The sequence below is a fragment of the Neodiprion virginianus genome, chromosome 6 (assembly GCF_021901495.1).
Source record: "Neodiprion virginianus isolate iyNeoVirg1 chromosome 6, iyNeoVirg1.1, whole genome shotgun sequence".
NCBI classification, from domain to species: Eukaryota; Metazoa; Arthropoda; class Insecta; order Hymenoptera; family Diprionidae; genus Neodiprion; species Neodiprion virginianus.
In genome coordinates this window covers 4,106,665-4,132,489 of record NC_060882.1, presented here as the reverse complement: position 1 = coordinate 4,132,489, position 25,825 = coordinate 4,106,665, and the positions used below count along the sequence as shown (strand labels likewise).

At 37.6% G+C, this 25,825-nt stretch overlaps 2 protein-coding genes across 14 annotated transcripts; both read right to left on the bottom strand.

The window, feature by feature from the left end:
- Nucleotides 1–470: 470 nt before the first annotated feature.
- LOC124308265 (probable DNA-directed RNA polymerases I and III subunit RPAC2) lies at nt 471–2,058 on the bottom strand. 2 transcript variants are annotated; one of them, XM_046770851.1, is made up of 4 exons: nt 1,924–2,058; nt 1,774–1,791; nt 1,054–1,154; nt 471–881 (listed from the first exon to the last, which is right to left on the bottom strand). In XM_046770851.1, the coding sequence occupies exons 2-4, from the start codon at nt 1,789–1,791 to the stop codon at nt 701–703; spliced, it is 300 nt and encodes a 99-aa protein (XP_046626807.1). In that variant the 5' UTR covers nt 1,924–2,058; the 3' UTR covers nt 471–700. The 2 variants fall into 2 exon arrangements, with proteins under 2 accessions (XP_046626807.1, XP_046626806.1); XM_046770850.1 differs by having other exon boundaries at nt 1,856–2,048.
- A 776-nt stretch (nt 2,059–2,834) lies between these two features.
- Nucleotides 2,835–24,825, bottom strand: LOC124308263 (MAP kinase-activating death domain protein). 12 transcript variants are annotated; one of them, XM_046770843.1, is made up of 34 exons: nt 24,678–24,823; nt 21,240–21,469; nt 20,843–21,011; nt 20,015–20,177; nt 19,715–19,907; nt 19,475–19,632; nt 19,099–19,399; nt 18,667–18,996; nt 18,453–18,485; nt 18,182–18,303; nt 17,411–18,114; nt 17,054–17,301; nt 16,335–16,529; nt 15,154–15,510; nt 15,002–15,070; nt 14,715–14,915; nt 14,420–14,624; nt 14,243–14,335; nt 14,024–14,157; nt 13,734–13,892; nt 13,463–13,654; nt 13,251–13,356; nt 13,036–13,178; nt 12,121–12,267; nt 11,530–11,674; nt 11,335–11,464; nt 10,975–11,191; nt 10,580–10,852; nt 10,269–10,448; nt 8,198–8,206; nt 5,939–6,011; nt 5,714–5,760; nt 5,366–5,513; nt 5,050–5,191 (listed from the first exon to the last, which is right to left on the bottom strand). In XM_046770843.1, exons 2-33 carry the CDS (start codon nt 21,333–21,335, stop codon nt 5,382–5,384), a joined length of 5,724 nt encoding a protein of 1,907 aa, XP_046626799.1. In that variant the 5' UTR covers nt 21,336–21,469; nt 24,678–24,823; the 3' UTR covers nt 5,050–5,191; nt 5,366–5,381. The 12 variants fall into 12 exon arrangements, with proteins under 12 accessions (XP_046626800.1, XP_046626792.1, XP_046626791.1 ...); XM_046770844.1 differs by lacking the exon at nt 5,366–5,513 and having other exon boundaries at nt 2,835–5,191; nt 13,036–13,130; nt 24,678–24,825; XM_046770836.1 differs by lacking the exon at nt 5,366–5,513 and having other exon boundaries at nt 2,835–5,191; nt 24,572–24,823.
- Between the last annotated feature and the right edge of the window lie 1,000 nt (nt 24,826–25,825).

The window sequence follows — 25,825 nt, the reverse complement described above, 5'->3', positions numbered from 1 at the left end:
TATTTTTTATCTTTTAACAGAATTTTTATAGTAGGAAGTAACTCTGATTAGTGCAGAGGTTTCATATTTTTCAAGAGAGTGAGTATATTTTGACTTGATGAAATCATGCATTATCATTTCACAATGAGTGACTTTTACACTGTTTATATATGACAAAAATCTAGTGTTTCAATTTCCTGATCTTGTTGCATTATTTGTCTACGGATTTTAAAAATAACAATTGCGCTCCGCCGATAATTTTTGATTAGTGTTCAAGTTACTATAGAAGTTTGCGTTGTTATAAACTGATTTTAGGTGACCATATATCAAATAAAACTGCTAAAAGAAATCTTTCACAGGGTTCTATTATCACAATGCGTATAGATCAGTCTATGTGGGAAATCCCGATTTTCGTTTCTAGTGAAATCACAAACTTGTGTTACGGTAGGCTGAGACAGATGTACGGGGTACGTTATTTAAATAGCGCCGAATATTTTTAATTCTATAGTTTATTCAAAGATATAAAATACAAGATTCACGTTCTGTAGTTGATCTGAGTTTCTTTTCTGTTGTTGTGCCAATCTATTCTAAGTAAAGACACAAAATTGATTTGAAACTGACGACAAATCAGGTTCACTTCTCCAAGTCATAAGAGAGGATTCATAATACAAACATCCCTTGTATCTCACAATTGTCTCCAAACAAGTCACTCATGTGAATTTTAACGGGAGGCCTGCCATGCGGTATCAAAAGCTTTGGCAGTATGTTCGCAGGCTTTCTCCAGATCTTCTAAACCCTTCCTCAATATATCAACGGCACGACCAGACTTTGCCTGTATCCTGAAGTGCATCTTAGTCTCTGCAGGATGGGGCACCGTATAACCACAGAATTGAACATCTGGACTACAAATGGATTAGAATACGTTGTAATTAAATCGTTTTGGACTCGATATTCATAATAAACATTCATGAATATAGAGATGTATAAAGGGTAAATTAGGACAAGAAATTTAAATAATATCAATACTGAAAAAAGTGAAACAAAGAATAAAACTAGCGACGGAAAAATTTTTACTATTGAGCAATAATTGATCGAAGAGCATTTCCCAAAGTATGACCCTCGTCCTGGAATACAAAAGTTCGTGATTTTTCTCCAGACTCCCCATCTCCGGCAAGCTGCAAGTAGAAAATATTAAACTATTAACGATATTGTTCCCCAACACAATGATTATGGAAAATAACACTGGTTCTACTCGTATGCAAGAGTAACTACAAAAGAGTATCACTCTTCACACGAAATCTAACAATCTATGAACTGTATACGCGAGCAGTCTTGTTTCTACCACATGTGTGTGTACTCACTTCTGGTAACTATATGCTCGACAAGTGCAATACGAGTTTATTCCATGCAACGCTTTATCACATCGTACTCGAATTAATCGTGAATTTATTTTTATCGTGCCTATTCCCAGGGCACTGACTTGATTTGCATGCAATTCGTAAGATCGTAAGCGATTGTACGCGAATCACGCAGTTACGCGAGAAATGTTAGAACAAGTTCGCCCTGCATTCTAGCTTGCAGGTTTTATTAACTTTCGGAGAGAAAACTTCCACGAAAATCGACCAATTTAAATAAATGCTTACTGAACGCTTTTCATGCCCAGCAGCGCTAAGAAGCGTTGTATACAGAAATATTTTTAAGGAATAGAATCACTTTACAGTTTCAGTGACGTTGAACGTCGCTATGTAAATCCAGCAATCGGTAAACTGTTTTAGAAAATGCTACTCATATTACCTCTGCTAAACGTCCCATCTGAAAACAGATTACGAGGTTAATCTTTCAATGATTCTTGTGAGGAAATATGTCACTAATCTACCTTCATTCAATAGGAAATAAATGTCAACGCGATTATAAAAATTTTCTCTTTTGCATTTTATAGGTTACCAGCACCGTTGGCTTATGCTTCTTATAGGTATACCCGTTGACAGTTGACGCGTGAACGTCGCTGCTGCTACATGATTGCGATGCTATGTTCAGGGTAGTCACATTCAAATAATTCTGCCGGAACGTTCGAACGCGTTCGGCACATGCTTGCGTTTCGAAATTCGAAAAATACTGACAAACAATCAATCCTTATTGCCAAATACGTAACTTTTTCGAAAAAAAATTTAACACGAAGAATAAAGAAGTAGGATGGAAATGAAAAATCATGTTTAAAAAATTAATTACATGAAATGAAAAAACGTGTAAATTAAAGAGTTCGCTGTCCTCAGACATCGGACGAAATCTATTTGATCAGAGGATTTATATCTTGCAACACATTTGAAAATTTTTCGTCCACGGCGCAACGGATAATTTTTACCACCGAATGCCCTAATTAGACTATACGCTGTATATCTCGTCAGGTCTTTGTCCTTTGCAGTCTGATAATTGCTAGTTCGAAAGCCAGCTTTTAAGTTGGCGAGCAATCATCAAAATTGCAGGCAACTGTGATTCGTCTTTGAAACTACTGAAATTTTACAATACGTTTAGGATAAGGATTTGTTCTACGCAGATTCAAATGCCCATGAAATATATATTATATTTATTTTACCAACATTATAGCGTAAATGTATGTTCGACGAGATAGGCGTTAGTCAAAAGTACAGTACTCATCATTGAATACGGTGAGCATTGTTGTTTGGTGATATACAAGGACCAGCAATTCCCACGTTACGCAGCAGTTTCAGAATCGTTTGTTCGACATTGGCTGGTTATATAAATAAACACATTTTTCGCTCGATGTCATATCTGCGCGATGAGCTTCATTCAATTTCTGGTGAAGTCTATACTTTTGAAAAACACTGACTGATCGGAATTGAAAGCACTCTGCACATTTCTACGCACTATCATAAAATATAGCACATTGTTATATTGCTTTTTCTGATGCTATTTTTTTTTTTTATCGAAATGCAGTATAAACTCCCCGCATTCGTAACTGACTCGCACCTATTTGCTCCTTTTCAATCGCCATATTTTCGGTCATCGATATCAATTAAAATTATTTCAAATGTTTGTACGATTATACTCGTTTCTCAGACATCAATAGATATCATATTTATGTGGTTCATGTAGAAGAAATCCACAAAATCTGTCCACAAAATTTAACTTTTTAGAGTTTAAAAGAAAACATTTCAAAATCATTTTTTCATCAAACGTAGGTTGTATAAACAACTTGAAAACATGTAATTAAATGACAAAATTTACCATATTGGACTGTTTTTAATATTTTCTTTCTGGACACAATTCGACTGACTACAAAACGAGTGGCTGTATGAATAATCTTGATCGTAATTCGTACTATTTTTACTCTGACAAATTATTGTTTTTTTGAAAGAGTCAATGGTATTTACTTATGTTGATTGCCCAGGCAAAATAGTTCAGTAGGCGTCAGTAAATTAATTGTCCTCGTTATTAAAGAAAAATGATTTTTCTCGGTATTAATTCGATGTTGAAAAATATTAAATGATTACAAACAGGAAATAACAGACTTGTATGTAGCCATAACTGTATTTATAGACTTGTACGCATTAACAAAGAATGACTGCATTCAAGTAGGAATTTATACTTTAAACAATCTGACATAAACTGAATGTAGATAACACTCTAAAGCATGTATTCAAAGTTGTTAACATGTATGTATAGAATATACATATAAATCACATCAGAATATTGATTACATATTTTTACAATTTCCCCAAAACATAGCTGAACGGGTGCCGTAATCACGCGAGTGTTATTTATCTCATCAACAGACTGTTTAATTATTTCATCACTAATTCGCACAACAAAAAAAATCGATCAAAATATAAAACAATCATGCGCAATATTATAAAGTTCATCGATGAGATATTTGCAAAAAAGACAAATCGAATTTTTATGGTTAATCAAGTGTATCGTGTTTGTTGCAAGCAGCAACAAATATTGTCTGACGTGGCACTATAAGTGAATATCTTTGTATAGCACAGGTATACATAAAACTAATAATCGACGTGTGATATTCGTTTTTTTAGGATAATGCAATATTATATATATCTGGCAACAATAGTTATATTACATATTATGTTTGGTAAATAGTAAATTAACTCACCTAGATTCAAACTCGTAAAATATTGACCACAACTTTTACAAATCATATGGTAAAAATATAAATGTTGGTAAATATCTAAATTTCGTACAATATACATTTTCATGTTTCGCTTAACAAAGACTGTTATAACAAAGGAACAACTATATAATATCGTTTATCACTATTAAAAAAGTCCAGTAGTAAAATATACATCGTAATATTCATTGTAAATCATTACACTGCTCCCTCCCAAATTCTGTAAGTTGATTTCTATGACGTTCAATGTTTAATAAGTTTAGCACTACATTCCCAAATCAAGTTCATCACGAATCTAATGAAGCCCAGAAGCTTGCTTCACAAATTACTCGATACCTCCTACGTATAATTTGTTCGAATTGCATATCGTACATTATATTTATTTATACCCCATCTATTTTCTACTATTGAAAGGCATCTCAACAAATCGTAGTAAGTGTATTATGGCATTCACAGACTTTAATGGAATGACGGAAAAACATTAAGATAAAATTCTCAACATTCCTAAATAATTAATTCAAATACTAACCAAATTATGAACGTTATAAAAGTAATCACTTCGTAATGGGATGAGCTAAATCGCACTGCTGAACTGCCTCCTAATTATAATATTGAAATAGACTTGTGACTGAGTTATTCGTAATGATTCCAAGTATTGACTTTGCACTGTATGCAATTCAAAACAAAGTTCTCTCTTTTTTTTTATTTCCTTTTTTTTTTTATTTCTATTTGCGAATGAAAGAAGGACTAGATGATATTCTTGTACGAATTCTCCAAGGTATTTATAAAACGCGACGAATAACTTCCCTACTATACCCAAGGTAGGCAGGCGTAAGGGGCACAACTATCGTAGTCATGCGTCAGTGGGAGAGAGTGTCTGCCTCTATGTCAGTGGTGACGTGGGGAACCCGCCTGCGATAATCCAGATCCATGCATCGCTTGCGCACCACTGCCTGTAGGCTGATGTAGATATTGCTGTTGTTGCTGCTGCTGTAACTGTTTACGATCTTCCATGCCAGCAGCAAGATACGAAAAGACACAGAGAACTGCATAGCAGATCTGATCTGCCTGAAAAGTAACGAACAATACATACTGCCGTTCGTCGGTTAACAATTGCAAATTATTAAAGTGCAGTAGACAATGATACAACATATGAGTTAAAAATATGTGAGAAACTTAAGGAGGAGCATATTCTCGTTGGATAATAATCATAGTAGAGGATTAAAATAAAAAGAAACTTACACTTGGACTGATAAAATTAAACGTGTGTGTGAATTAAAGATTCATGCATTGATGTATCAGTTTTATCAAGAATCTGTGCCTCTGCAGATAGTTGAGCAGCGTGAGCAATCGAGAAGACTCTGTGTAAGCAGTGAGCTGTTTCGCCTGCCTGTATATGTGTAACAAAATTTTTTAATTACATTGAAAATAAATTCAAAATATATTATTTGTTCAAAAATAAGAAATAATATTTTTTAACCAAGATTTCAAATAATAGTCGGTTCGTTACATTACTACATGAGCTTTGAAAAATAGGTGATTCATGCATATGCGATCGTAATGCATATAGAGGAGTTTGATAATACTTACCAATTGTGACTTATATTTACGTTGAATTACTTGTCTAGTTTTAGGATCTGGAATAGAATAAAATATTCCGTTGCAATAATTATACACATACGCAGGTACGGATATTTTCATATCTCAATGGTGATTGAACCACTGACCGATGCCTCGAAGAAGGTGAAAGTAATTAAATGACGAAAAAATTGTGGCGTTATGAATAATATTTCATTATACGTATAAAAGACTTACTGAATTCTTCCAAAACGAAGATCCCACCCTTCTGTGTAAAGCACTTGCGGATATGATCGAGTCTTACAAAAAACTGCAATTAACACAATTTTTGTAAATTAGTGTCAAGTATAGTGCAATATTTCTAGTGCTACCATGCAAATTCTAGGTACCACTCAACGGTGAGAAGTATATTGGATGAAATAAATTGCTGAGCAAATTATCTCTAATTTCTTATACTTGAATAGAATCATTGAAGTAATACGAGCATTCTTTCCATGATGAAATGTCTCAGTTTGATCAAAAAATAGAGCACAGACAAGTCCTAGACATTTTGCAATTACTAGACCATGTAACATTTATTAAATCCAATATGGTAGAAGCAGGATTGAAGAGTTAGCTGTGAATATTAAGGTTGATTTTAAATACATGCAAACATTTAAAGCGTGGCGAATGAGAGCAGTACAGAGCGATGCAATTAGTCAGCAGCAGTAAGTAGCTTAACATGCATTATCCAAGCATCAACAGCAGCAATAGTATAGCAGCAACAGCAGGCAACTCTGGAGATGGCCTAAACTCATCTTACATTGTTGATTGCTTGGCATTGAGAGATTGCTAAATGTGCATTTATATCATCTAGTTTAGTGGTGGACAATGTCCCCGGTAACAATGCACAGTTACAGTTTAGTTGCAGTATAGTATTAAATGTATAGTATTTAATGTGTAGTTTGTATATATATATATATATATACATATATATTTGTGTGGTAGTAACAATTGAAACTAGAAACATCATGTAGCAGTGCCATGCCATGAGTGTGAAATTGTAATGTATAGGTATAGTGTATGAGTGAAAGTCTGTTGGCTGGATAGTATTTAAAAGTGATCGCTGATTAAGTTATAATATATATATATATATGTATATATATAAGGATGATAGCTCTAGGTAGCACCAATCCATTGCTCTACTAGGTGATGGGCGAAACGATGTGGTTATTGATATGGAGCAAGAAACGAGGATAGCGAGATGAATCTTAAGATTGGGTGACTGTAAGCACTCGGTGAAATTTTCATTTTTGCTGATATTTTTTCCCCATTACAAGTTGATTCTCAAGAGATTCGCATCTATAACATGTCAACACACTAAAGATTTATACGACACGAGGAGGAAATTTTTCACTCTTATTCGAATAATGCACATTTTGCAAAAATTGTAGGGCATACGAATGTATACACCATTTCATTCATTCTGCATATTTACATTTTTCCAAAACGTGTATATATTCGATAGATGTGTTCCGTGTTGAAAATCGTGGATAAAAGATATAGTATACCGATGGCAATATTAAATAATCTACTCAAATGCATGTATTTACTTAATGCCAATACTATATTTGCTTTCAATTTATGTAGACGTGTGTTATTATTATTAATAATAATAATAATAATAATAATAATAATGATAATAATAATGAATACTTCTTCGTACAGTGTATACCACCAAGATATAGGTCCTTTATAATTGTCACGAAAGTGGGAAAAATTTTCATACTCATACAACTACGACATATAATGTTCCTAAGCCTTATTCGTTGTATAATATCAGCAGAAACATATGTTTCATCAATGTATGAGTAATGCAGTCCCCCAGTCTTAAGGGAATGAATTACGTCAAGTTTGGGATTAGTGAGGCACTACGGGTGTCACTACGTCTTGGTGCTATCGGGGCACACACTCTCTACGGCCGCACTCCGAAAGTCCAGTATTTATATTCATATTTTATAATAAGCTTTGACGGTAACATGTCTTTTTTTTTTTTATAATGAACAGCATCTCTAACACTCACTCTGCCTCTTCTAGTACCAGTATTGTGCACGGTTTCTGAGCTACATATAAATCTTACGCTACATAAGATATATGTACATATACACACATATATGTATATGTATACATACACAATGTATTTTATACGGATGTTTTGTAAAGACACTAAAAAAAGAAGAAAAAAAATATCCGCACGATAATGTTACTGGTACTAGGTGAGCTCTATGATATCGGACGGAACATATACCACAACTAACATCAATCGATCAATATGGTAGGAAAACAGTGAAGTAGACAGAGCAGATCAATTAGTTTAAATGCAATCTGAGAATAATATAACAGTGGAACACGACTAAAAGTAACGGTGAAATAAATAAGCATTTCCGGAACACGGCCAACATTGAATATATTAATCAATACTGAACTGGTAACAAACAATGAGTTTTTTGATAATACCTCGAAATCCTGTTTACCCAAGCCAGGGCAATGTCGACAGACAGGACAAGAACAGAAAACAGAAAACATAAAATTAAATTAAGTAATATGATATAATACAGTATACGCATTAGTATAACTTTTACTTTTTAACAGATCATTTGGTAAAATAATAGAATTGTGCGGTATATATTATATACAGCCGTTGCCTATTGTCATGGCCAATCTTAATAGTGAGGTTTCATTGTTCAAGGACCATCTCAAAAGTTCCCTAAGCTGAGAAAAGTCTATCCTCTAGCGCCGTATGTGCGACAGGGCACCGAAGAGAACAGCCTAATAAGCCCTACCTACAACTATAATACCACCTATCTCGTAACACTCATCCCGTACATATTTATTCATGTCTGCGGGTTAAATATATATATATATATACATATATAAACACACATACTTATGTGTGTGTGTGCGTGTGTGTATACATACATATATATATATATGTATATTATGCATATACGTATATATAGACTTTTCTCGAACATGACCACGACAGAAAAAAGGTTGGTAGACTTATAGAAAGGTATAATATAGCATCCAACATTCAGTACAAATCATAATAGATGAGAATATAGAGTATAATATGGACAAATGATATGTTGTCTTTTTTTTTCAAAATCCTTAATAATTATAATACAGATAAAAGAGACTGCAGCTGCACATCGAGCTCCATGCAAGAAAAACATTGAATAACGCTTAAACAAAACATATCCAACATAATACCAATAATAAATTAGAGCTGTAAATGTGACCTGGCAATAATATTTAGTAATTACCGTATCCTATATGCGTCATTGAATTTCTCATCAATCACTTTGTCAAGTGAAGGAAATCATATGTATAATACATGAACATAATTTTATATAATTGATAATAATCCAGATTGTGAGAGATTTGATTTAGTGCAAGTCATATCAAAATAATGTACTCTCCAATCTTAAAATACAATGCATATTTCTGCTCAGTATCCTGCTGTCTTTTATGCCCTCAAGACGATCGAACAATGAGCATGTAATATTCCACGGTATTGTATATCAAGGTTTTCAGATCCATAGGTAAGACTGAGAAGATACGTACAAATACAAATTAAGCAGATCGTGGTGGCTATAGCGATGGGAGATAATATTGAGTGGTCCTTGCATCAATGCAATCAACGAAAAACACAGAGAGAAAAGTCAATAATTAAAAGTATACAGACAGTAAAGAAGAGATAGGGCCACGACACGCTCCCTACTCTTCTGCCTCGGTCCAACAGTTATTCAATGTCAATCAGATAGAATTATCTCGAGCAATTCACTGTTTTTAAATACTGCATATGCGGGAAAAATTATTTAACGATGTACGTGTTACACTCGTACATAAATTAAAAACTGTTGCAAAGTAAACCACTTGATAATTTTACCTTATGCATTTTACAATTCCACAAATGCGTGAACATAGACCACCAAAAAGATGATGCAAGAGAGTTGTAAGAGTATTTTTGATCGACAGTGCGACGAGCTGGATGTTTTGACACAAATGTATGTCGTACAAATACTCAAGTATTAATATATACATATATAATTTTGTTTGATCTGTTTTCAATGATAAAAGGTCTAGTACTTGCGGTACGACCGTGTACAAATGTATACCGGAAAACTCATAGTTGATTTTATGTTCATCGCATCCATGTTATATATCAGTTTTGTTGAACCGAGGCAAGTTATACTGTCGAAACGTTGAAGTAGGCTTTCAATGTAATTGAGTTTGATTGTATGTATTGACTAGGTAAACTATGTTAACTGCTGAAATAAGTATTTTAATATTAGTCGGGGTAGAAAATCTGCTAAATAAACTGACGATATATACCTAAAGTGTAATTCAACGAATAGTAACTAGCTACAAGATTGAAATATTCAAAATCTTATTAATTATAATATTTTTGCATTACATGAATGGTTCAACAAAATGAAAATGATAAAAGGTACAAATTTGATGTATGTATGGAACTTGAATTTATCACACACTGATACGTTAATTCAAGAGAAATAGATTGTACCTTGCTATTAGCGAAGAGTAGACCCACGCCCTCCATGCATACTTGGAGAAGGCCCCCCTCACCCGTGCGCATATCTTGCACTGGAAACTCACCACCTAATTCTACACCCGAACCAGCACCTCGACCTCGTTGTGCCGCTTTCTCCATTGCGTCTTTTATACAATAATATAGGTCTTTACACTGAAAAGAAAATAAAAATCATAACGTAAAGGTCATAGAGTATCAGTTAACGGTCGGTTTCCAAATAGGTATTTTTACCGCGATACCGTACAGTCTCCGAGTTTACCATAAATATCAGAGTAGATTCTTACCTTTTTAGTGTAATATTTATGCAGTTGAGTTTGCCCTCCATTTCGCCTCCAAAGACAGAGGACTTTATTCTTAGGACTATAAGTCATATTAACCAAGCGCTCGTACCACCAGCGCTCGACAATCACACCATTTACCGATCTGAGTACCAAACCATCGTGTCGTACTTCCAAAAAACGCAAATCACCTTCGGCATCGACACCAGCATGAACAGTAAATGATTGACGGTGCATTTGACGAGAAGTGAGAGGCTTTAGATCAATGTCATTGCCATGCTAAAAAATTACGACGAATTTGTGTAGTGGAGAATGTTATAACTGCGCATTGTAAACACATTTCAATAGTAAGAATATACTTATTGTAGTGAGTTTTCAAACGACGATTTAAGCATACTTACAAGATTGGTCATTTGATCCAATAGCTGATTAAGCTCTTGACTGTAAATGAGGCCGATGTGACTTTTTCCGAGCAATCTACGCACTTTACGCTTCAATTCTCCCTTATCAACATTGAGCATTACCAAAATAGCTGTCAGATTGTGAAGTAAAGTACATAATAATCTGTCCTCATCATGCTCCAGCCTCCTCCTCTCGCTTTCACTCAGACTCTTGTACCTACGAATACATAATGACTATGCAAATCTTTCTTACAATACTCTAGGCTCCGCGAATAGTTTGCATATGTTACTTAAATTAAAGATCGGTAAATGTATTCAAAAAGTATAATAACAATACGTGTAAACCGCAATTCGAAATACCTTTCCATCATTTCTCCTGGTCCCTGATCCATGCCCACCATATCACGCTCCTGAGAGACAGCGTCAAGGAACGCATCCTCCCAAAACTGCATTTGATCCCAGAGAGAAGATCTTTCTTTGCCCAATAATCCTAAAAATGCGAAAATGCCGCACATAGTTTTTTTCAATTGCAAACTAGCTGATGAATAGAATTACCTTCGAAAAGATAAGTTCGAGCTGCTTCTGGACTCGGTGTTGTTACTGTTGGAACAAGACTTCCACCGTGATATCTAAATCCAGTGCTTAAAGACGACTTGCTGGACCAAACACTCGCAGTACGCTGTTTACCTTGGTGTGGAAACTGAAATACGAGCATTTATCAAGTTAATTTTACGGGATTTTGAATGTCAGATGCCAGGTATGCTGATTGAAGATTTTTTAGAGATGATCATCTTTGAATTAAAATCGGTATGTGACACAATAAGAATTGAGCATTGTTCAGGAAAAGATGATGATACATTACATAGTAAAGAAGTACAAAATTTACCATATAATATATCGATGTGTAAAATAATGGAAACTATTCGTGAAGCAGTAGAATTTTCAAATATGTAAACATATTTTGTAATTTTCTACATGAATATGCATCATTAGAGTGGCTAAGCAAAGTGATCATGGTTCAAAGTCATCGTCAAGTTTGATATACCATGCTAAGCTCCATGCTATTTACGTTCAAGCATACATCAAGTCTGAAATGTACATGATATATTTGACTGAAAATGGATTATAATATACTGCACGACTCACATTGCCTTGCTCAACCTCACTATCAGAGACGGTACTGCGAAAAGAGGCCTGGTGTGCTTGCCGAAATGCAGGATTCGTGATAATGCTGCCTCCATCAGTCGAGAGGGCTTCGCTGCTTCCTGTACCGCCACCTGCACCACGCCCTCCCTACAAACACAGCGTGCACTGCCTGCAGTCCAGTTCATTCAAGACATTCGCAAGCTTTTTATAGTGCGACCAAGTAAGGATAAAATACTCATGGTAAAATGCTACAGAGCATATGTACACAAAAAGCTGAGCAGATACAAAAGCAAATTTCAAAAAAGATGGTGTGGTTTCTTTTTTCAAAAATCGTCGAAACACACAAATATTGAAAGTTGTTAAATAGCTACGATATATACAAATGACCAATCCGCTATGCATGACATTCGTTGACAGCAAAACTGTGTACTTGGTCACATTGAAGCTATGTTTGACATTCTATTACAGCAAACACTGTTTACTTGGTCACACTGCAGCTAACGTACAAGACTGACATCCATGATATATTGATTGTACGTGTCATGGCGTACAATTAGGTATTATAAATATATACATGTTTTCGATGTATTTTAGCTGTCCACACAGAAATTCAATTCGAATGCAATAACATATCTACATTATGAATATTCTCTCCTGAATTTATAATTTATCATCACAGGTCTGTTTCTAACAAAGGAGAAAAAAAAATTTGCCTGATCTGTAGAAAAATGCGAATTGCGTTACAGATGAGAAATTTAGCTATCTCTGAAAGATAAAATTGAAACAGAAAAACACTATAAGGAAAGTGATTACGCGCATAGTGCACCATACGAGTCCAGCCAACACAGCATGCGTATACACATAAATATTATAAGTGGACTTTAGGACCAGTAAAAAAATTCAATCATGGAATACCTCTGAGTCAAATGACGTTAATCTGCTGAGTAATTTTCCTTTCTTCGAAAACATATCGAGAAACATTTCTGTGGTCGATTGATTTTCATCTCCACCTGCAGGTAATTGAGGATGTGACATTTCCAATCTGAGTTGTGGTAACTCTGAGACAAAAATTATACATTCAAGGTAATGTAAAGGGATCAATAAGATATGATCATCTAATCCCATCATACCTGAAGACTGTTGAAGGGATGATTTCCTAGATAAGTCTGACAAGTCAGGCTGCTTCGGTGACTGTGGGGACCTCAAATTTTCTTTACTACCAAACGGACTGGACGTCTGTAGCAGCGTAGGTGAAAAAAAACGAACCACTTATTAGTGACTGTTACGTGCAAGGAATACGAGTGAAAAATTGGTCACAAATCATTTTCACTTGGATGCTTACCTGAGATATGAGAGAACTTTCAAATCCTCCCTCTGTTAGGTCTTTGCTCCAGTAGTGTGTATGTGCAATTTCCATCAGTTGGAATACAGATGCCATACCACCTGGTCCAAAATTGCTATAAGTATGTACCAGGCCGTGCACTACAGCTTGAAGGCACTTCAGCATCCCTTTATAAACTGGCCGTGAAACGCACTGCATAGAAAAATATGTGTTCCCTTATTTTGCTGGATACTGTACCATTGAAACTTTGAATTTACAAGAATATACATACAACGTCATCGATATGATCATCGGGACTTATTTTTCTCTCAAGACCCTTATTCAAATTAGTTACAACAAGATTGCGATAACTCTCATCTTCCATTAGTTTTTTCAACCTATTCAATTTGAGCCAGCCCACTCCTTCTCCAGCTAATGCCTGGTTTACAATCTGAAATATGCGTTATTTGTCTTTGAATCACCATAAACGAGACTATTTAGTAATATGGAGGAAGTTTTGCTAGTGTTGGTTATTCCTGCGCTTACAATTATTTTTATACTCATAAAACTAATAATGCTCACATCTGTCAGGAATGCTTGATTATCGCTATTTGTACTCGATCGCTCTACATTTTGCATCCGTTGTAATTCCTCCTGACTGGGTTTGTTGGTTGAATGTTTTATCAACGACGATCTCTCGACCAGCCCTTTTCTACCTAAAAAATCCAATAGATTCCAATTGTATAACTTACTGTATTGTAAATACTTCAATTAAAAATATTCTCAGCATATCAGGCGTACCTTTAGGGAAGGGTCCAAATGTCTGAGATTTCTCTTTGGATTTTTGCGATTGAGGAAGAGGATTGGCGTTCCGATTAGAGTTATGCTTATTGCCTGCAGATAGTAGGAGTTTTTTAAATAATTGACAATTCCCTATTAAATTTCTAACTGGATTCAGCATTTGCAAGTAGGACTCACCAAATAAATCACTAAACATACTGCTAGTTTGCGCAGCTATGCCATTCAGATCACTGCTTATATTGCTAAAAAAATCCCGGCCAATATCTCTTCTACCAGCACGAGAGTCAGACGCGACTAACTGGGTACTACTAGAGTCTCTTCGTTGAAGCGGACCAGGTGGTGGAGAAGTGTGCGGAGGTGATTGCTGGGAATCACTGAGTCCCTGGAAAATGTTGACAGACTTATGAAAATTAAAGATCACGGTGTAATTATTCTATTGACAACAAACACACTATTAGATATATAGCTTTACCTTGAGCAACCCTTTTTTGGTCGCAGCTTCTTTAGCACTTTTAGTCAAATCACCAAAAGTGCTCTTTCCCACATAGGTCAGATCATCAAAGGTATTTTTACTAACACCTGCAGCTGTTTTGCTCGCTTCTAAGGCATTCTTTGATACTTCCTGAACTGACTTCGATGCTTCACCCATAGCTTTCTTCGTTTGCTGCGTAAGCTATGTTTGAAAATTATTATACCAATACTTAAACTTTGATGATGGATCTTAATTTACTAAAAATTCTATCAGAAAATACAGTTTACCTGTTCCAAAGGTGCAAATAAGCTTTCTTCGCCAGCTTCATTTATTTTTTCCCTCGCTTGATGCTTCAGCTAGTTCAAAAAAAATTATCGCTCTTATCACACAAATCTCGAATCAATTTGACAAAGAAAAACGATGTTTGACCACTTAATACCTTGTCCATATGAGCGAGCAGTCCATCTTGACTACTCTGTCTTGTCGTCTCCCTAACTAAATCTTTAGCTTGTGAGGCAAATTGTTCAAATAACGACCCTTGCGACCCCTGTCTGATCACACCGGTTCCAGTACTATTTCCACTGTTTTGCCGAGGAACATTGCTGTTTCCACTATGATGACGCTGAACGCCATTACCAGTAGTCGCTTGACGAGGTAATGTAGGTGATCCATTGTTACTGCCACTACTTGGTTGTCTCGGAAGAAGAGGTCCAACCGCTGATCCAAAGCTCGATGTACGTGCCAGAACATTGCCTACACTTGGTTGGCGTTGCGGCCCTGGACTGAGTGGCGGAACCTTAAAGTGCAAAGAAAGTTTGTATTATCCACCGTAACGTGATGACTATTTACAGTGAACAGATCGTAAACTTTAATTCTAAACATTGGTAAATAGTACATTCAGATCTTGTACTGACAAAAAATTGACTGAAAACTTTAGTATGGTACCTTCGCCACTTAGGAATATATAAATAATTGTATTGAGAACTGTTGTCCGATATGTAAGGACAATTGTTTATTTGTGTACATACATACACAGTGCGGATAGAACAACTAGAAATACGTCGTCAAGAAAGAATATTTGCGTTCAAGTCAAGTTTTGGCAAATGGCATGAGATTGTGACGAGAAAACATCAAATCCATTAAGCAATGAGGAAAATATGATGTATTTGCATATCGAAGCTGTAATATTCAATCAGCCCTGGTAAATCTTTCAGTTTCAGTGACGAAAAAAAAAAAAACATTTTTTTTAAATCAGAGCACACGCATATAATTTAAACTTTAGATACGTTGTAGTAATTTCTTAATCACATATTGACACACATACCGATTTTACTCGAGCGCGTTACTGTACTTAAAAGCTCATCGACGATATCGCTTATAATTTGAAGTACTTTAGTAGCATGGTTTAGTGCTGTGCGATGAATCGATTAATTGAAAAACTCGATCAATCAATTATTCTATTAATCGAAGCTACCGATTAATCGCCCAGCACCGGTATGCTTATCAAAGGTGTCATGCATCAGCTATATACACATACTTAGCATAGCAATAAGCGAATTTAAGCTTCAGTAAATGATTGTGTGGAGAAAAAGAATGAGGTGAGCATGAGAACTGACTCACTGGGGTGACAGATCTATTGAGGCGTGAGGTCCGGTGGGGAGTGGTAGGGCGCTCTGTATCACTGGGTGATGGGGTCACTAAAGACCCCGCACCACTTCCAAACTGGCCTACTGTACTTTGTGCACTCAGGATTGTGCGTGGCGTGGCTGTTGTCGATGCTGAGTCTGATTCAAAGCTACCTCCCTCCTCTTTATCCTATGATTTCATATTCAATTCCTCTATTAGCAACGATAATTATACTTGTAGAAGAGATTCTCAACTTCAGAGTGGTTTATGAATTTTTTGTTCTTTTTGGAGGTAGCGTTTATGTATATGTAATGGCGTTTTAATGAGGTGCATTGAGTGCTGATATCTATTAAGCCAACTAAAGGCACATTGCACCAATGTTTTTAAAGCTCAATTCTCATCTGGTTCTTGAAACTAGTCTACAATTTATCATTTTATCGGCAATTTGGAGAAGACGAAAAAAACGTGATACTTCAGAGTGGTTGGGTGCCAATTTCTGTTGTACCTTTCTAAAACGTCCTATCCGTACAAACGATTGATCACCTATTGCGGGTACATTATTATGGAACATCAATGTAATTAGGTAGGCAACAGAAGTTGGCGAATACCCATTCAGTTCCATACCTGAATCAAGTTAAGCAAAAGCCATCTATAGCCTAAGAGATCACTTTTCATGTATATAGTAAGTACTGGATATTATACATAATTCTTACATTATCACTTTTAGCTGCTTGCGAACCCTCTTGAATCCTTGGATTTAATTCAAGCTCGGAATCCCTGTTGAAACTGGGACTGCTCAGATCACTGTGACTGGATGACGTACTTAGTGGACTTCCAGGTCTGGTAGGGGGATCGTCGTCAGCGCCAGGATATTGTAAAGAACTAGGGGGATTGTAGACATTCTTTGGATCAACCGAAAGAGACATAGGTTGCGGCTGCGTTGCTTGAGGGCAATGGTAGCCTGAAATTATAGTAAATAGTAAAAACGGTACGAGTACGGATGAATAAACGTCTTAAATTTCTCAGCCAAGCGAGAAATTTCGTGTACTGGGAAAACGATTTCAACTCACTGGGTGAAAGATCGGAAGATACCATTTCCGATACAAAATCGCTAAGCGAAGAGTAAGACGAACTGGTACTATCAGCTCCCTCGGAGTCAGATCCACTTTCATCTGTTGGCTGATTTTCAAGTTGTTGTAAAGTTCTCATTGCTGCAGCCAGGGAACCGTTCGAATCCCAAACAGGAAAATATATTGGCTCTAAGCTGGGAGCGTACCAACGCGGTTTGTCGCCAATTTGAGTAGGGTCGAATACACCTGTGTGTACTCTGAGGAAAGCCACATTACTTGGAGTGAGCGACCACTCTGCTAAGAATTCGACTGCTTGCGTCCTTGCAAATTTATTCAAAAAACTGCTGGTTCTCGGTCTTGATCTCAGGAACGAATTGATTTGAAAGGCTACTACCGGCCTTGGATAGAGTCTCAATGTTCTCGTGTGTTCGCTGAAGTTTGCCAACAAGTTTTGAGAGTTGAAAAAGCGGACCATAGCAACACGAGTCGCTACATCAACGGAATCAACGTCGTTTCCATAGATAAATGGATTAAAGCCAGGTGACGGTTGAGAGGTTTGTTTTTGGGTCGAAGTTGGACTCATTGAAGGTGTTAATGACGCGTGATGTGGACTGGACGTGGATGGCGTTCCAGGGGAATTTGCAGCACTATGTTGACTGTGCATACTGTAGTCCATGCTGGGTCGGTGTCGAGCGGAAGAAACACTGCAACATTAAGTAATTAATTAGCGATATCTGTTATTTGACTGCATTTCAGTATAAATCAACACACCTTAAAGTTGAGTGATGCGACGCGGAGCTTTCTCTTCTACTAGGCGACTGCATCAAAGGTTGTGGTGACGCATGCTGTGGCGAAGGCTGCTGTGGTTGCGGGGTTACCAAGCTACCCATTGCCTGAACAATAAATAGCATCTAAATCTTTTTCATAGATTCTAAATAAGAAATTGAGTTGGTAATTCACATTCAAAGAGTCGTGTTTGTTATTTGAATTCGATCAATTACATGCTTCATGCATAAAAAGACAGTATATAGAGAGTATTTACACCAGCTCCAACTTGGTCCATGAGTTGCATTGCCTTCAGAAACACACGGTGCAGCAGAAAAGTTGAAAAATTCATACAGAATTAGTGCCGCCAGATAGAAACAAAGATTTGATAGACATTAAAGGCAGATAGTCGTGACGAAGAAAGAAATTGCTTTTCATTTTGTCAACTTTGACGAAATCTTAACGTGTGCAGTTTAGTTGTTTCTGCTAACCTGTTTGAGATGATTCTTTAAAATAGTACCCTCCGGTTCAGGCAGCGGTGGTAATGTATCACCAAAGCCACTAGGTGGTGTAATTTTATTGCTGTCTAAATCGACGAGCCAAATATCATCGGGCATTCTGAAGTTCTTTTTATATAGTAAGAAAGTTGCTGGAATTCCAATAACAAAAGGTGTGGGAGCCAGCAGCAGTTGCTCTGCACAGCTCATACATGTCGGAAGCAGTGGGATTGCAGGAAACATATATTCCAGTGGATAGATCATGGTAACAAATGCCATAACTGACATTGACAAGGCGTTATAATCTCGGGATTGCAGCACAAGCTGAAAAATAATGAATAATTGTCACTCAACAATAGCAGCAGAAAATGGAATAAACGAAAATTATTAAGTACAAGACATTCATAATAGATCTGTTATAATCACCTTATGTTCAAGTAAAATGAGCGTCAGAACTTTCAAACATATGTCGACACCTAATAATTCCAAGGGAAGATGAAGCGGAAAGTCGACCAATGAAAATCTGGTGTGATCAGGTAGAGCAAAGCAGAGCGGCGGTTGTAACGACGGAGAGAGTATTTCAACTTCTACTCTAGTCTTTCCAGGAACGGGAACAGGGGCACTTAGTAGTCGCAGAATCCACGTTTCGATTTCTCTGACATCGTGAAGTACAATTGACGGAGTGCCGTCAAGAGCCTGACTTGTTAGCGCGCTCCATACAGTGTCTCTGCGGTTGATGTAAAATTTGCATGTTTCACGTTGAATAAATGAAAAAAGTAAAATGCATTTTGCCCAATAATACCTGTTAATTTGTCTCGAGGCTCCCACCCTCCTCGGGGAAGAACTCTCGTTGCAGGCGTCGATGATTTTTTTCAGAACAAACAAGCATTCTCGAAATATTGAGAAAAATGGATGATGAGAGATTATGCAGAGCGATGTCAAAGAATGATTCCTCACACGCTGAAAGAAGATATAGAAAATGTCAAGTCCCAACATTTGCTTGGGCACACTTCCACTTTGTCTTCCGATGTCGCAGACCCACCTGACGTTTTCGCGAAGCTCTTGGAGAAGGAGAATGACTACCTCCACTTTCGCTGTCTCCGCTCGGTGCTGTGACACCGAGTCTTGGGGCATGAGGTGCATGTGGTGTGTCCGAGTCTCTCCTGCTTGGACAGTCCCTTTCAGAGTCACTTGGTCCTACCGCACTGCTCCTATAGTCGCTATAAAGAACAGCTCTAGACATACAGTCGCATAGTCATCGAATAAAAAACATTACTTTACGCCACGTATACATACAATATACTTTGCGTGGTATTGTATAATAAATGAAATGCCATTGCACCTAGAAAATGCTGAGTCCGAACTTTTCTCCATGCTTTTTCTCCAGCTTTCACGACGAAAAGTTGTACTGTGCCTATCCCTCCTGCCTGTCACCCCTCCGCCCATACTTCCGCCGCGTTCTATGGGTCGGTAAAAATTCACACATATTCCGTAACGTGTTTTTCCTGCGGGAACACAATCATGGTCATTTATTCGTAACTTTTATAAATATTAAAATATATTACTATCTTTAATGTACGATCAATGCGTTATAGATCGAATCAGTTACAGATGTTATGGAAATGGCAATAAGATTCGGAAAGAGCCTCCAAGCTAGATGGGTGGATGTGAGCACGCGTATCGTCTTTTGGCGTCAATGCTCTCAGTAGTCGAAAAAAGATTGAAACTTGTTTTAAACGGATTCATTACGACGATCTCCCTATTCGAATTTCACGAGAAAGCTGATTCAATGAACCGAAAATGAATTCGAATTAATTGTTTCATTGTTTTGAATGTAGAAAATAAGGTGAAATATTCCAGATGAATTCAAAGTTGTACACAATAATCGAACAACAATGGATATAGACAGAATCGTGTATTACAGATTGGATGAAATTGAAATTGCGGTAGAAGTCAAATGTAAAAAAATTCAAAGGAATCAAACAGCATACGCATGAGTTGAAAATGATAAAACGATAAATTTGGATTGACTTGTGCATTGTGCATTCTGTTTTCTTGTGAAATTCGGATTGGGCAAGCGTCAGATCAAATCTGTTTCAATGGTTTCTCGATTACTGAGGTGAGTCATGCGTATGGGTTTTCATTTCATCTGAATGTAGCGAATACTTACCAGAATCCTTGTCAGTAAGTGTGAAGGTGAAGGAAGTAGCTTCTCGCAGGACTGTGCGTTTAGGTCCTACGCTACTACAGCCCTCGGGTTGGCAAAAGTAAACCATGTCAAGGGGTAGTGGAAAATCCTTGTGATCTTCCACAGGATATCTCCGCAGTAGCTCTGGTACCTGAAGTCGTAAATATCGATAGAATTTAGGGAGGACCGTGATAATTTCATTGCCAAATTGTCAAACTTCCTTATTAGAATCCATCTCAATTTCTCTATACAATTTCGTTGTACGAAAAAATTTATAAAATCCATGGGAACTCGGGTTAGATTTTTATAAAAGCATTTATAAGAAATTTTTAATACGTAAGATGTAATCCAAGCGATGGAGCAGAACTATTTATGTTACCTGAACGGGCTGTCGAGAAGCCGATGGAGGTCTTGCCCCCACAATGGCCAGGTAATCAACCAGGCGAGGGCACAGAAATTTCTTTTGTATATCCATTTCTGTGTATGTAGAAAGCGTTGTCACCGACGTATGAAAGTGGTGAACGTCATTCGAGCTTTGTGGTTTAAGTCAAGCTTGTCTCTTAATCGAACCCTCATTATGTCATTTTACCGCAAAAATCCCTGTAACGCCTGAAAAATATTCAATGTTTTATTGCACCAAACGTTTAATAAAAATGGCATTGTAATATAATTCTTATTCACAAATGCAATCTCACAATTAGATATTATAATATATTTTCAAAACGCGCAATAGAAGTTGAATTTATCCCCATCGTCACAATTTTCCGAATCCCTTCCGAGAATTACTTAATTCGTTAGTATTATTTGTGCATTTCACGCGATGACGAGACGTCGTTCAGCGAAAAAAAAACTCATATCAAGAGATTTCGTTCTATTCAACTCTACATCCAGTTTTATATGCGAGTTGGAGGCGCGGTTGAACAGTTCTACTCTTCATTGAACGCAAAATCGATGGAACGAACGTAATCCTCCACGAACCACCCCACCTACGCGGCCTCCAATATTCTGCGTCTGCGTCCACGGAATTCGCGACTAAAAAATATGTGCCTACCCTACGTTATGATTATTATATCTGCTTGAGTATAAAAAAAATTCGACTGTCTCTTAATTGTACATTTATAGATGAAACGATCGCATCATTTATATTTCGACACCTGCTTCTTCGTCGCGAGAGTCTACGAATTAAGAAAATTGTCATTTTCATTTTCATTTCAAAAAATTATCCTATCTTTCTGTGTCCCAAAAATGAATTAAATCGAGGAATAAATATCATGGCTAGCATTCAAAGGTTCCGATTGAGAGATTACGTATCCGCGTCCGGAGGTAATCGATTTGCAGGAGACAATCATACGATAATTAACAAAATAATAGGCTAGTTATTAATACGTATATGTAAAAGTTTCCCTACTGCAATATAGTCAGTGATCACGTAACGTGAATTGCGGGATGTTGATATTACGTATATGTGTAAACGAAATCGCGCTAATCTTGTTCACCCTTCGACATGTAAGAATGGTAATTACGATTTTCATTGCGTAACAATGATTAGATAATTATAGAATTATTTTTTTCCCTGAAGGAAAGCTCGCCGGTTCAATAAAATTCAATAAAATGACGTTTCTCAGCGGTGAGGAAATATAATTTTGAAACAAAGTATATGACCAGCACTCTATCAATCGTCTAGTTAGTTTCTGTCGATGCTAAAAGTGATAAGCTTATAACTTTCCGAATGTATTAAAAAATTGTATACTCGTACAATATTTTTTTTTATGCATGTTCTCGTAAGGAGTTGCAAGGTTTACAATTAAATACTCCGAAGTCAAATTTTTTCCATTTAGCAATGTATCAAAACGGGGGCAAGTTTCGTACCCTTTTCGGAATATCTCGTGGCGAAACGGGTCGGGGTTCTAAAAGGGCTGCAGGGGAGAGCGGAGAATGCGGAATAAATGGACGGGGAGGGGTGGAAGGGCCAAGGCCACGGTATCCAGCTAGCCGCCTGAAAATTCGGCTGAATCTCAGAGGGGTTGCTGCAAGTTACCGAATCCCGGGAAATGGGTCTCGATTCCCCTTCTCCCGTTAACGATCCGAGGGCACTTAACAGGGTCAGACGGACTTCACCGCTGACGCGAAACTCTGACAATGAGTGCAAACTCGCGAGTTAGGAAAGCTGAACTGAACTGAATCAACTCGTTTTTAAATCCGTAATTTCAGTGAGCTTTAAATTTTTTTGCCGGTTCATTCCCGGCGATTCTGTGGCGCGAAAACGATCAGCGACTTCATATTTAAACATGGCTAATTTTCCCATTTATTAGATGCTTTCAACGCGAGTGGAAAAAGCTCGACCGCCATGTCTGGTCGGCCGCTAAAGCGGACCGTTCGATTCCTACACTGTTTTACTACTTATTCCTAGCGCAGGCACTGAACGATCGGCGACGCAGCAAGAGGGTGATTTACTCGATGGAATATCGCATTATATTGCGGAAAACGAAAGATTAACGTTGCGAACTGTGATTAGTATTTTGACGAATTAATGAAAGTTAAGGGTGGATCCATACGACCAAAATGGTAATCAATATTCGCATGACAGATACGTCATTAGTTTCGTGTAAAGATTGCTTTGGGTTGTCGATTTGTTTGCACGAATTGATCGAAACTCAACTGGCTTCAAACCTCATTGTACGAAGGATTCGTTTGTATCTTCATTCAGTGCAAGTCTACAAAATTTTTCCCCTTTTGTCACGTGGAAGAGCAATTAGTTGGACGGAATATGAATCGTTCTGTTTTTGCTCGGTTTTTCCAACCCCCAGAGCCCCTTTTGACCTCTATTCTCCTCTAGCGCTGGGTATGATCTTGAGACATTAAAGGTGATCTTGACCTGAATTTATGATTCTATTAGCATCGCTCGGAGTGATATGCCGATGTGGGTCAATATCAGGCTTTCCATTAGCAACCCCTGCCAGGGGGTCGATGCAAGAGTTTTAAATAATATTCTCTATAAACTGCGCCAGAATTTCCTGTTTCTAAAATGCTCAACGTGATATCGATTCACAGCGCCAACGTATCATTTATACAATCGTTTGGAAAACCTTGGATATTGTGAGTTGATGGGTAAAATAGTCATAGAAGAAAATCACATGTGTATCAATAACCGACGCGTAACAAAAATCGTAAACCCCTTGATACATATTTTGTTTCACGAAGATCGATTACTCGCAACTACAAATGCATGGATAAAACAAATTGACCCAATTTAACGAAGGCTGGACACCGCTGCTCATCTCGCGATATTACGTATAACATATAATTGGCACCTGTGCATACCAAATGTGTGTAAACACACGATACGGCGCTAATACATATACATATACATACGACCGCGCGCGTGTGGATGTGTTATACGTTATGGAAAGACGGATTATCGTTATCAGCGGGGATGCCGAACTATATAGCACGAAATGCACAATACGCAGGAGTGCATAAATTACAATAAGCTGTTGTTATAGAAATGGTAAAACTGTACGTAAATGTACGTAGGCGTATCAGGAGAAAATTATTTATAGGTAACGGCAGCGATTACAGCTAAATAAGTTTCAGGATCTTGACAAACGTCGGTTGATTACAACAACGTCACCGTCGACCACATTTGATAAGAAAACGTCAAAGAAACCATACGCCGAGGGTATAAAATATTACGCGAAAAATTTTCAATACCGTTCCGTCCCTATCAGCGGCAGTTTTATCCCTCGAGGAAAGACCAATATCCGTAATTGTTCCTGCGGGAATTAAGTGGACAATTAATTGATCGATGCGAACTTACGACAAGTTTGCAGAAACGGTCGGGTATCACGAACATGGCGGGTCACTCTCTCGTCGTCCGCAGCTGCGTCGACACGACCATGCCGCTCGGTGGTTCGGGCTACACTGAGCAACACTGAAACCGAACAAGCACCTACGGGCTACGACGGCGCGTGGAAAACGTTCGCTGTTTTCCTCCCGCTTAGGCAGCCGCGGTAACCGCTCCTCGGGCCGTCCTCCTCCTCCTCCTCGCACCCCACGTTCGTCGCTCGAGAACCTGGCCGGATCAATACCTGGGCGAAAAGCAAAAATGAGAGCAAGAGGAATAGCCGGAGCAGCTTTCGGAGGAGTCGGAGGGAAGATAGAGGAGAGCGGATTGATATACCCCCGTAACTATAGCTATACAGCTCCGTACGGTACGAGATAATGCGCGGAGCTTTCGCGAGCAGAGCAAATCCCTCTCTGACATTGATACGCGTTTGTGGGTAAACACACCGTTACGTATGTACATATGTACGTACGTGCATACACACGGAACAACTTGTACCAGACCCATTTACTCGTACTTACACTTGCGCTGTTCGGTGTTCTTACGCACGTCATCGTCCGCTTACGTTCCATGCAAGTGCAGGGGTGATAGGTGTCGCTTTGCTTCGCCGCCTCCATGCCACCCCCAACCATTCCAAAACTTGTGTAATTTCATCCGACGCGTTCAAACAACTGTACGCACTGTTTATGGTATAATATAGGTATGAAGGGATTATTACGAGGCTGCAGACATCTCCGACAATATATAATTGACGTACGCGTAGAAAAAACTAATTGCAGACTTGGTGGGTCAAATCCTTTGCAAAGAAAAAGAAAATAATTCAATCTTACACCGGTTTAATTAACTATTATACGTATACACGGCTCGTGTAAGACTGTGTTATGCACTGCTGCGTAGTTGCATTAATGATGTAGTCTGGGTAGACAAATTTAGAGATCTCAATTTGGAATGGGGATTGTGGGTAAATTTTAGATTTTAATGCATGTATTCACTTGCGTTTTTTTTTTTTTTTTTTATCCAAAACCGCGTCTAGACTCCGCGCGCCGTCCGTTTAAATGCATACTTAATCGAGGTTTCGCTTGAAGAGAGCTAGAACTGATTGCGAGTAAAATTTTATGCTG